This window comes from Pavona decussata, unplaced genomic scaffold (genome assembly GCF_977016875.1).
Source record: "Pavona decussata unplaced genomic scaffold, jaPavDecu1.1 SCAFFOLD_232, whole genome shotgun sequence".
Taxonomy (NCBI): Eukaryota; Metazoa; Cnidaria; class Anthozoa; order Scleractinia; family Agariciidae; genus Pavona; species Pavona decussata.
The window spans coordinates 657,501-669,664 of NW_028145637.1; the positions used below are offsets into that span (position 1 = coordinate 657,501).

General features: G+C 41.0%; 1 protein-coding gene across 1 annotated transcript in view; it reads right to left on the bottom strand.

Moving 5' to 3' along the window:
- Positions 1-155: 155 nt before the first annotated feature.
- Positions 156-12,164, bottom strand: part of LOC146458627 (ATP-dependent RNA helicase DDX54-like) — a 33,969-nt gene continuing 21,960 nt past the window's right edge. The window contains exons 19-29 of the mRNA XM_085090545.1: positions 11,444-11,608; positions 9,901-10,030; positions 9,468-9,553; positions 8,400-8,461; positions 7,442-7,571; positions 6,847-6,916; positions 5,935-6,013; positions 5,301-5,402; positions 2,919-3,017; positions 855-952; positions 156-484 (exon numbers count right to left, since the gene is read on the bottom strand). Of these exons, the coding sequence (XP_084946671.1) occupies positions 291-484; positions 855-952; positions 2,919-3,017; positions 5,301-5,402; positions 5,935-6,013; positions 6,847-6,916; positions 7,442-7,571; positions 8,400-8,461; positions 9,468-9,553; positions 9,901-10,030; positions 11,444-11,608 (1,215 nt within the window). The 3' untranslated portion in view covers positions 156-290. The remainder of the gene's footprint in view (positions 485-854; positions 953-2,918; positions 3,018-5,300; positions 5,403-5,934; positions 6,014-6,846; positions 6,917-7,441; positions 7,572-8,399; positions 8,462-9,467; positions 9,554-9,900; positions 10,031-11,443; positions 11,609-12,164) is intronic.

The following is a 12,164-nucleotide window of genomic DNA, read 5'->3' on the forward strand; positions in this document are numbered from 1 at the left end:
GTAAACGTACAAATTCTAAATGTTTTTTTCTGACTGTAATTTGCCTTCATTACACCGAACGATTGCAGCCCTACTCTTGAATTTTCCAGCCAGGAAACGACGTCCTTTGCCCCTTCTTGTTTGAGATCCTCCCCTCCCCCCTACTCCCACCCACAAGTGGTCGGCTCAGACGCTCGAAATTGTATGACGTCACAACGTTCGTAAAGCGCTTGCTCCATATGTTACTGGTTGGTAATAACTGGGAACTCTTCGTAATCTGAACGATGATTTACCAGAAAAGGCCTTGCTGTTCATTTTTTTCTGTTAAATTTTCCCTTGTTTCCTTTTCCTTTTCCCTTACCATTCTGTTGTCGTTTCATCGTCTTTTCCTTTCTGTGCCGAGCCTTTAGAATCTGCTCCTTGGATTTTAGTTCGGTTCGACGAGGATTTGAACTTTTTCTACCAAAACCTTTACCCTTCTGAGAAGCTTGCCTTGTGCTTTTGCCTGGACAAGAAAACAAACATCAGGATTCATTTTTCGAGTTTCATTACACCAACCGAAAGACCTCAAAATAATTATTCCCTCCCCAAGTATAGAAATATCAAAGAGACGAAATATCCACAGCAGTCTAGTATACGGAGCGTGCAGAGTTCCGGGATGATTTTACAAAGCAGTACACGGGCAAATGTGGAAATATTTCGATTTTATAGCTTTTCCCATCGGGAAACGTAAATTCTGTAAATGTTGCACATCCGGAGACCTCTAATAACTCTTTTAACACGATGTCAGTCTGTTTCTTGAGACTGGTTCTTGTGTTATGCTCCCATCGGCAAGATAACGAAAACAAGAAAACGTATCAATTCACGTGTACTACCTTTTTTCCCTTTTTTGTACCCTAGCCTCGTTCCATTCTCCTCTCGCTCTTCTGATCCGGGAACGTCAATCTTGTTTCTTTTTAACCAGTCCTGATAACTGAGTATATAAGATTAAGGAAAAGAGCGAAGACACGCTAGACCTCAACAAGCCGACAGATTGCTCAAGAATAGGGTTGAGGAGAGTTAATACTATATTTGCCATGGCAACTACATGTATTATCTATAAGCACGCCTTCAGGATAAAAACGGGCCACAAAAAGACTTGCCAAATTAGAGGAGTTTGGAGTTTGGACAAAACAAACAAAAAAAAAAGGATCGAGAGGCTCGTAGTTTATTTCTTAACAAGTGCAATAGCGAACTATAGCAAACTAGAGAGAAAAAAACTCCAGACGGCCAAGGAGTGGTTCACTGCAGGTCAAGAATATAACGGATGAAGACCGGTATAAATAAATACCAATAGAGCGGTTTTCAATTGAGTGTTGAAAGTAATTGCGTTTTTGCTTTGGTTTTACATTACTACCCTCTGTGATTGGTTGATAAAACTCGCGCCACTTTCTCAACCAATAAGATGTAAAACCAAAACCAATTATGCCTCGCTCGCGCACGTTTTCCCGCGCTTGGCGCCGGTTACATGTATTTGCTTTGAATTCTGATTGGTTCATTGCGCTGTTTGCACCTGTTGTGATTGGTCAGAGTAATTACTTTGGTTTTGGTATTACGACACTCGATTGAATACCGCTCTAATTGAGCAATAGTAATAGCAATTCAGTCATTAGCTAGTGTGGCCCTTCGTTCCTTCTCCTTTCTATAGCGCCTGCCAAGCAGGCTACTCAGTTTTGGAAAATCTAAGGCCTGGTTTCCAGAGTTGTGATTAACACCAGCAATATCTATTGGCACGTTGCTCCATATCCTGACAGCAACATAGATGAGGCTTCTGTCCGGGTGTTCATATTGGCGACTGAAATGGGCTGTGCTGCTGTATATGCATGGTGAGGCATGGAAACGCTGGTACATTTGGTGTTGAGCATATGTGACAAGAAGACCTGGGCCCAGTTGTTCGAAGCCGGATTAAGCTAATCCTGGATTAACATGAACTTTGATTCGAGTTTAATTACTAATCAATAAAGATTCTTCCAAAAGAGTTTTGGCCCTCAGGTTTTGACTTAAACTTTTCTGTACCTTTAGCTTGAAATTAGGCTTTGAAATCACTTTTAAAGCGCGTGATGGAAACCTCGATTAACTTTTAATCGTAGATAAGAGTTAATCGGCTTTCGAACAACCCGCCCCTGCTGGACTGTGGAAACAGTACAGGACAGTGTCTACGTGTCCCCTCCCCCACCCCTTCCCTCATGTAACATGTTTACGAAGTGTTCTGAAACAGCATTCCAGATAACTTTCAAAGTCAGGAACTCAATGAAGAATTTTGATCCACTCCTCACTCCAGAAACTACGGGGAGACTGGTACGAGTGAGGGATTATGGGATCGTTTGAGTAAGTGCATTTCTTGGCAGTCAGTTGTATAGGAAATACTGTTTTAGGTGAAAACCATTTAACAAGAGCTATACTACCTGGAAAAAGTGCCGAAAAATGCACTTAATATTCATCGGCGCGATGTCCATCCGTGAACCCAAACGTTCCCACAATCCCTTACAGTGTTCTAACAGTTTCTGGCATGGGGAATAGGTATGGTTCTATTCCAAATCTTCTTAAAGGGAAAACAAGGTTCTAGAGCAGCCATTTTTGTTTCTGAAACGGAAATGAGGCTATGACGTCACATTAGACAAGGAATGAAAGATGGCGGGGGTAGATGTAAATAGTGATATACAAAGTGACAGCGATTCAGTTCTCGAGCTAGATATCAGTTCAGATGGTGCTATGTCCGTTTATGTTTGAGCCACAAGCTTTCAGGAGAAGAACTTGACATAGGCATCACACAAAATCTACTCCAAACAGAGGGGAAACAATCATCCATTTCTGTCGGGTTAGGAATCCAGTTTTCTCGGGTTTTTACGGTGGTGTTATGTTTACAAAATCTAAATGCTATAACTATTTCAAAAGGATACATGTTTTTCTTGTATGTTGCCGGAATACGGACGCCGCTTTCAGTCCGGATTTTCTTCGTGTTTCCATCTTCCCCGACGAAATTTTTCCTCTTTCGATCCCTGAAAAAGAAACACTTAAAATGTGTGAATGACAATTTAACAACATTCAAACTCGAGGAAAAGGTTTACACTCGATTGAAAAACCGTTGTCTTGTGCAAGGTGTGAATTGTTAACGATGCGACCTGACGGAATTATGGGGTGATCTAATTAGTATGCGAACATTTCGTGGTTTTTTTCTCTTTGTCCAAGAGAAATATATAAATTTTAAGGTCTACAAACTGGACGTACTTTTACAGTCAAACCTGTCGTAAGCGGACACCCTCGGGACCAGAAAAGGTGTCCGCTTAAGAGAGGTGTCCGCTTATAGGAGGTTAAAAATGTAGTGTTTGTATGTAGCTGAGAACATGACCAAGTGTCCGCTTAAGAGAGGTGTCCGCTTATGAGAGGTTACAAATGTAGTGTTTGTATGTAGCTGAGAACATGACCAAGTGTCCGCTTAAGAGAGGTGTCCGCTTATGAGGGGTTACAAATGTAGTGTTTGTATGTAGCTGAGAACATGACCAAGTGTCCGCTTACGAGAGGTGTCTGCTTATAGGAGGTTAAAAATGTAGTGTTTGTATGTAGCTGAGAACATGACCAAGTGTCCGCTTACGAGAGGTGTCCGCTTATAGGAGGTTAAAAATGTAGTGTTTGTATGTAGCTGAGAACATGACCAAGTGTCCGCTTAAGAGAGGTGTCCGCTTATAGGAGGTTAAAAATGTAGTGTTTGTATGTAGCTGAGAACATGACCAAGTGTCCGCTTAAGAGAGGTGTCTGCCTAACAAGAAGAATTCTAATAAGCTCATAGGTCAAACCTTTCCCAGACAGCTATTGGGTCTTATCGTTCAAGGTTTATGCCTGTTACCTATCATTCAATGGAGTGTGAAAACACTTACTGAGCTTGTTTCTGTAATGCTAGCCGAGAGCTTTCCAACTGTTGATTACAAAATGTCCGTCAAAAAAGATCACCTTGAGGTTAAGCATCACACTTACAGCCAGCAAACGGGAAAGACAGAAATAATCACGGGATCATGATAATTTATCCACCATTTACCACGTTTGCTCTTGTTCACAACAAGTGCACGTCACAATTGAGAACTTCGGCTAAAGAACAAATTACCAAATTGAAAAATATTGCTCACTGAGAATTTCCCAAAGTGTTCTCCGTTCGCAAGACAAACACGATCAATGTTCATTTCTAAAACGAAACTTGGTAGATGTTGAACGCAAACCTTGCTGGATGGTAAACACGCGTCCTACATAACATTGCTTGGATTAAATATATGTAAATATATGCTACATATATTTTGAATAGAAGAAAGATCATATCCTCGCAGTTACTACGTAACTTAAGCAGTTGCGAAAAGAATGCCTGGAAAAAATTCAGGCTTGAACGGGACTCGAACTATAAAAAAATCTCTTCTGGTATTGGATCTATTAAACGAATAAGTCACTGTGTTCCTCCTGCAACTCTATATAATATCTATCACGGGTTAGCCCAATTGCACTTCGACTATTGTAGCGGTAACTGTGCCAAAACGTTACCTGACAAATTACAGAGACTTCAAAACCGTGCTGTCCGCGTCCTTACTCATTCTAGTTATGATGCTGACGCCAACCAACTATTTAAAGAATTAGGCTGGGACAATTTAGAAACTCGACGTCAAAAAGTAAAGGCTGAGATGTTCTATAAGTCCTTGAATGGCCTCGCACCCAATTATTTGTCCTCGAAATTCATTCAGCGGAGTGATGTCATTACTTCTTACAATTTGCGCGATTCTGGCAATAAGCTTGCTATTCCCTTGCCACGTACTAACTATTCCAAAAATTCCTTTGGCTACAGTGGTGCAGTCCTCTGGAACAGTCTACCCTCAGCAGCTAGGCAAGCAACACCTCTGACTAATTTCCGACGATTGCTGATTAATTTCGACACGGGATTCATGTAAAACAGGCTTTAATTTAGTTTCCTTTTCTTTAGTAGTTAGCCATATTTTAAATTATTTTAGATTAATCTGTATACATAGTCTCTCGTAATAAGTTGTAGCTTTTATATTAAATTGTTAATGCCTGATGTATTTACCGTGTTTTTAAATAAAGATGATGATAATGAACCCATGACCTATGATAGCTCAGTTGATGGAGCACTACACCGGCATTGCAGAGGTCATGCGTTCGAATCCCGTTCAAGCCTGATTTTTTTTCCAGGTTTTCTTTTCGCAGCTGCTTAAGTTGCGTAGTAACTGCGAGGATCTTTCATCTATTTTGATTGCTAGGATTAATGACTCCCACTAAGTTTTCTTTACCATGTTTTGATGGCTTTTGCCTTGCGCATTCCGTCCTGTTCGTCTGCTTCAATATCCATCACAGCTCCAGATACATCCTTCTCAAACGAGTTCAAACCGAGCCTACAAAATGAACAAAATACTTCAGCCATGTCCTCCATAGAATCAAGCAAGCAGCTGCAAAAAGGTTGATACACTCTGAGCAGTTTTCCTATTTCCTGCAAATAACGCACTCTAAAAGGCCAATGAACAATGGAATACCCTTCAAGCCCCCCCCCCCCCCCCTCCCCCTTTCAATGTCGAGGCGTCATTGCGAATTTCGTACAACATTGATAAGGGGGGAGGGGGGGGGGGACAAGTAACACCATGGTGAGTGTCTAAATAGTAACCAATAACAGAGAGTTTCTCAACTCTTTTTCCGATTGCTTGTAGCTTGTTCGGTCCGTATTGGGAAAACATTGGTCTGGTCCTAACAATATTTCCCTAATAGGGACCTCACGCTAGTTCAATAACATATAGACACAGTAAAAGGCGGCTCCATCGTTCAGTTTCTTAATAAAATCATTCCGCGTAACTGTTGGACTGAAGCCTGTTGAACAGTACATTTAACGATTTCTTTGGATCTAACTGAGAGCGCGGCCACTCGCAAACTCACCCCAGTCCTTTCTCGCCATAATAATCCGACGCAGTATGGGGAATATAATTCTCATCTCTGAAACTTTTCATGGAATGACCTGAGTGCACAAAATAGAAGGACACACAAAATTAACAACAACATACCAAACTGAGACAGCTACATAAATGAATCCTTTATTATTATTATTATTTTACAAAGGTCAGCGAAAATACTAAGAGCTTTACTTTCGGTCATAAAACTTTTGGATGAGTTCCGACAATATTCTTGGTCATTGGAACGCCTTAAACGAGAGTAGTTTCCGGTGGCTTCTACCCGTCAAGTGAGACCACATATTTCCACCCGTTTTTCAAGCATGGTAAACTGGAGTATATGTTATGCCGGTGGAACGGACCGATTCAACAACTTCATTAGCATGAGATTAAAGTGAATCCTCGCTGTCTACGTACTGTATGTTGTACTTAATATATTAACTCGCTAATCTGAGCCCACTGTAGTTAAGGACGGTGCCTATTTTTGTTACTGCGCATACGTTCTGTGCATCTCGAGATAAACGGGTTTCCTATGGGCGGTGCCTACTAATACAGGGATATTTTTGCGCGGTTTAAAACTATGCGGAGAAAGCAGAACTTAGCAAGTGCTCTTGGTATCCAAAGAGAAAACTAGGGGTAACCATGCATTTTTCAGAGATAATAAAGCTTCAATTTGGAGAAAAAGCGCCATATATTACTTTGTATTTTACTGCTTTTTATACTGCTCATTCCCTCTAAAGACTACCTCGCTACCCCCAATTTTCTTTTTGGATTCCAGTAGTCCTTACTAAGATCTGCTTTTCCCGCATGGTCATAAACCGCACAAAAATACTTCTGTATTAGCAGGCACTGTACTTAACTAAACCTGAAAAAGTGGTGAATAAACGTAAATTAAACTTACCTTCAGGATCTGCTTTGGAACCCTTTCCTTTCCTTTTCTCGCTGGGATCATATACCGTGGCAAAGACTCCCTGGGTACAGATAACGGCTTATATTAAACACTTTTCTGGATTATCATCTGCTCCCAGTAAAATGCATATGTAACAGGGAATAGATTCTATTTGAGAAATTTGGACCTATTCTCCGAAAAAAGCGATCCATTTAGTTTGCAACTAAACTGGTGAGAAAAGAGATTGTCGCCAACTCTTTTGTTGTTGTTCAAAAGAATCGGCAAAGTTTTTCATGTTCTGCCGTCGTTACGAATCAGTTAAAATGCTTAAATCTTCCTCTTTGCGCTTCACCGGGGAGTATTTTATTCGCGCTCAAGGGTACCAAGACAACTTAGCACAGTTTCACAAAACACCTAACGTAAGATCAGGCGGCCATTTTCGTTTCTCTGGGTAAACTTATTCCCGCGGGAAGCGGGAAATGGAAAACGATTTTAAGCGAGCGACAAACAAGAGGACGCAAGAGCGCTATTGGGCCTGACCTCAGGTTCCAAAGCACCGCGGGCAAAATTACCGTGACATACACCTTTTATAGCACAACTCAATCACCTCTATCTCGTCAGTAGTTACGCTTCCTTCCTGTTCTCCACGCTCCGTGCCGCCACCCCTTCCCTGGACAGTAGCGGAGTCGTCTTGTTTGAACCGTTGCGCTTTTTTAATTACCTCACTGTGGCGTTTCCTGTGGACAAATCACATCAGATAACGTGACGTTACTGTTAAACCACCACTGCTTTTCTTAGCTGGAAGCGTGCTGGTTCTAGAGGCTTCCTAAGATCTGCTTTTCACGCAAAGCCAGAAATCATGCAAAAATACTTCTGTATTGGGAGGCACCGTCCTAAGGAGGGTGGGGAGCGTGATCCCCAGTGTAAGGCCTGCTAACAATTGTTCCAGCCCGAGAGTATGGGAGTCGGGCTGTTATTTGTCTTGCTAATATTCGTTCATGGGTAGGGAAAGTTGGGTGAACTTGTGAATGCCTTAACGAGTTCCCGACCTATGTTTCCACCCTTCAGTTTACAGCCGAGCTTCCCGTAAGCGGACACCCTTGGGACTACAAAAAGTGTCCGCTTAAGAGAGGTGTCTGCTTATAGGAGGTTAAAAATGTAGTGTTCGTATGTAGCTGAGAATATGACCAAGTGTCCGCTTACGAGAGGTGTCTGCTTATAGGAGGTTAAAAATGTAGTGTTTGTATGTAGCTGAGAACATGACCAAGTGTTCGCTTACGAGAGGTGTCTGCTTATAGGAGGTTAAAAATGTAGTGTTTGTATGTAGCTGAGAACATCACCAAGTGTTCGCTTAAGAGAGGTATCCGCCTACGGGAGGTGTCCGTTAGCGGAGGTTCGACTGTAACTATAAAACGTATTTGAGCATATGAAATTTGCACAACGAAATGCTGTTCACCATAGGAATGAATTTTTTTCGCCCGTTCACGGCTTTCCAAAATTTTGTAAAATAGCAGCGCGTTGATGAGCTGAATCATTAAAGAGAGTGTACATACAACTGAACCTACCTTTTTGACATCATGACGGACTGCGCCGCTGATTTTGAAGTAGAACCAATCTCGAAAATTGTCTACAAGGTAAACACAGGAACTATGTTAATTTACCATCACTTTCTATTTCGCCAAGACCTACTAAATGTCACACATAGTCCCTAATTTCTCACTAAATTAAGCAAAACACACCAGCTGCGCGAGGAAACTTTAAACATCTCATGCTGTACCTCCCTGTGCGGCAAAAAAATTCCCGCCTCTCCGAGTTTCTCTTCTCAATCGAGCACATACAGCGTAGGCGCAGTGGGCGAGACGGGGTCACTTTACAAAGGAAGAGATCAAAGCGGCGGAAATATCAAAAGTAGTTCTAAATGAAACTTGTTTTATCTTTGTATCTTTGCCTTGTGACCTGTTCATTTGTCAGGGAATTGCTGGCATCATGGCAGACTACGAGCAGTCCTTTATTTTACTGACTTGGGGAGAGTAAAGCGAGAACAATTTTACCTCCTTACTGAGGTTATATGCAGAAACGTGGGTAAATTTTCCCAAAAAAAGATAGCACGGACAAATTTACGTAAGTAAAGTGAAGTGAAGTGAAGTGAAGTGAAGTAAAAGCAAAGTAAAAGCAAAGCAAAGCAAAGCAAAGCAAAGCAAAGCAAAGCAAAGCAAAGCAAAGCAAAGCAAAGCAAAGCAAAGCAAAGCAAAGCAAAGCAAAGCAAAGCAAAGCAAGGTAAAGTAAAACTTTATTTAGCTAGGGTGGCCCATTTAGCTACATGGCTGTTATCCAAAAGGGCCCTAGTAATAAAATGTGACAATAAATATAAATCAAGTTAAATTAAGTTAAATATAAAAAGTGACTTTAGCTGTCTTACATGCAAATGTTAGAAATGGTGGGTTTTACTAAAAAGTTTAAAAGAAGAAAGCGATTTTGCTCTTTGAATTTTAGTAGGTAGTGAATTAAAAAGGATAGAACCTGAGGATCTTAAGGTACGTTTATCAAGGCTAAGTTTAGGCTTGGGTAGATGTATATCTGATTTTCTACGATATCAATGTCACCCTGGCAGTGAGTTGTATCATAGTATTCACCTGTCTGGGCCTAAAGTTTCGCACTCCATCCATGATATTAAGTCTTGTAGCAAACGCCTCCGTGGACACGGCACCCGCATGCGACTCTACAAAGAGTATCAAGGAACAAAATGGTGAGCGCCACAGTAAAAAAACTAATACCCAGATACTGCATAACCCAGCACTGTATTTACTATATAGGGGAATAGGCTTGTTGAGTCTCAAGACCTACATAGATAACAGGAATCTGAAGAAATCGGAGCGAAAACTCACAACTTGTGCCAATCGAAAAAAAAAAAAAAAAAAAAAAAAAAATAACACTTTCCTGTATACAGCCGCCCATTTCCCATGAGAAAAAATTCGGATTAGTTTGTTTTTCGATCGATTTTTCCTGCGAGCGGGTCACTGTAGCCATGCAAGACAAAACGCGTATAAATTCTGTTCGTAAACTTACTGAAAAGCGGATGAGTGGGTAGAGTTGCTGTGTCTATGAGTTTGGATCTTTTGACGGATTCTGACGAAGCGCAGGGTCTGGATTTCATGTACTGTTTGTATCCATTGGCTGCCACTTGACGGAGAGAAATCTGGAAACAAAATACAACGCAATGCATTTAACTCGAATTATGGATGATAAACATTAGAAATTCATTTACAGCTTCATTGCTTAAAGGGGCGCTGTTAGGGCGGTTTTGCTGTACTTTGGTCAAAACTTTTCAGATATTTGACAAAGAACCTGGTTTGTAACATGAAATTGCTCTTACTACGTCGTGGAAAGAAAATATTCAGTAAGATTTTTCTCGAATGAAGAACAAGCTATAATCAGTTTTTAGCGACTTCCCTAAAATCCACAGAAAGAACTTGAAAAACTTGACCAATTTTTTAAAGTTGCAGTCCACTTCCATCCTAGCCATCCGCAGCCAAACATAATTAATAGCAGTTTCTGTTATATTTTTCATTACGGACAACGCCCTATCCGCGCGGATAAATCCAAAATGGCGGCTGACTTTGCGGAACAAGCTAAACCTCTCTGGTCGCGCGCAATGAAAGTTCACACTGTATTCTAAAAAAGACGTACATACACTGCACGTACAATCAACTTAACATTTCTTCCACATTCAAATGAAACCTGGTCACATGAGCTCCAGCAATTCGCTGTTTGAGCGAACACGTGACCAGCCCTCGGCCCCGCCACGTTTGTAGTTCTTTCATCGTGGAGATGAAAAATGTTTGAGCCTTAAATTCCCGTTTGCGTCACGTACAAATATTAAAATTACACGGAGGGAGTTTTTTTCCTCGTTTTCGGCTTCAAATATCCTTCTATATCCCTCGATCTTGTCTCTTTCGTAGGTTGGTACGGTTTCCGCTATGTTTACTTTCACGGCATAGTGCGGACCAAAGTAGGGTTGTAAAATGTTCGCGCATTGTTCGGAAAGCGAAGCAAACTCGGTGCTTTCCGGGTAACGATTATCGGGCCAGCGGTCAGCGTTTGTTGTCTGTAACCGTACTGGCCAGGAATCGTACGAACGAGATAAGATTGAGGGATATAGAAGGACATTGCCTTCACCAAAAGCTTACCTCCAATATTCTACTCGTTCAATGTAGATGTGATGAACAGGACTTCATGTTGTCAAGTTCGGTTTTGTAATCATATTTTACAATAAAAATAGAATCAGGCGTGATATTGTCAATCACTCAAATAATTACACAGCGAATTGGACTTTGCTGCCCGTGAGCTCTAATACGGTCGAACTACTTTATTATGGACACCAAGGGGACAGGAATAAGTGTCCGTTTTATGGAGGGGTCCGTTTTAGAGAAGTAGGCTTTATATGGTTTTCGGTCTCTCAGGGAGCAATTGAACTGTCCGTAATGTTAATAGAGAAGTGTCCGTAAGGAGAGGTTCCACTGCACATACGCTACGCAGATGTACGCTCCTCAGTTATACTAACAAGCGGATACAACACATCAGTTGATTTTACGAAGTAAATCAGACTTACGAGGTCATGAGATTGATCATGCGCTGTTTTCAGAAAATTTTGCTCGGCATCTATCAACAGCTGAGGAACCGAGCCTATGAGTCCATCATCTTGAGCCTGCGAGTCCTTTTGGGCCTCCTTCAGCGGTCGACCGAGGAACAGATGAAGATCAACCATGTGGGCGAGCTACGGAAAAGATGATGATAATGATGATAATTAATAATGATAATAATAAAGGTAATAATAATAATAATAATAATAATAATAATAATAATAATAATAATAATAATAATAAAAAAAAAATAATAATAATACAGTCAACTCTCTCATAGCCGGCGACCACCTCTCGTAAGCGACCACTTCGTAAACAACCGTTTGTTTTGTTTCTCAGTTAAACACTGTTTCAAGAGTTCTCTCGTAAGCGAGTACTACTCAAATTTCTTAAGGGACCGCGACCACTTTTTACAATTTAGGCCAGAAATTTGACACATTCTTTTCTTTTCTGTTTCCGGCAAGCGACCACTCAATATAATCACGTGTGATCGTTAGTAACTCATCACTCAGAAGTGACATAAGTTCAATTTTTAATGACGCTACCCCGGACTGCTAACAGATAAAATCAGTTTACAGACAGAGATGTCTATAATTAGATCTGCAGGTCAACGGGAATTGTTACAGTGATCTGTTCGACCTGTTCCAAAATGTTATACAGAGTTTCATCAGAAGAATGAATAGATTGTTC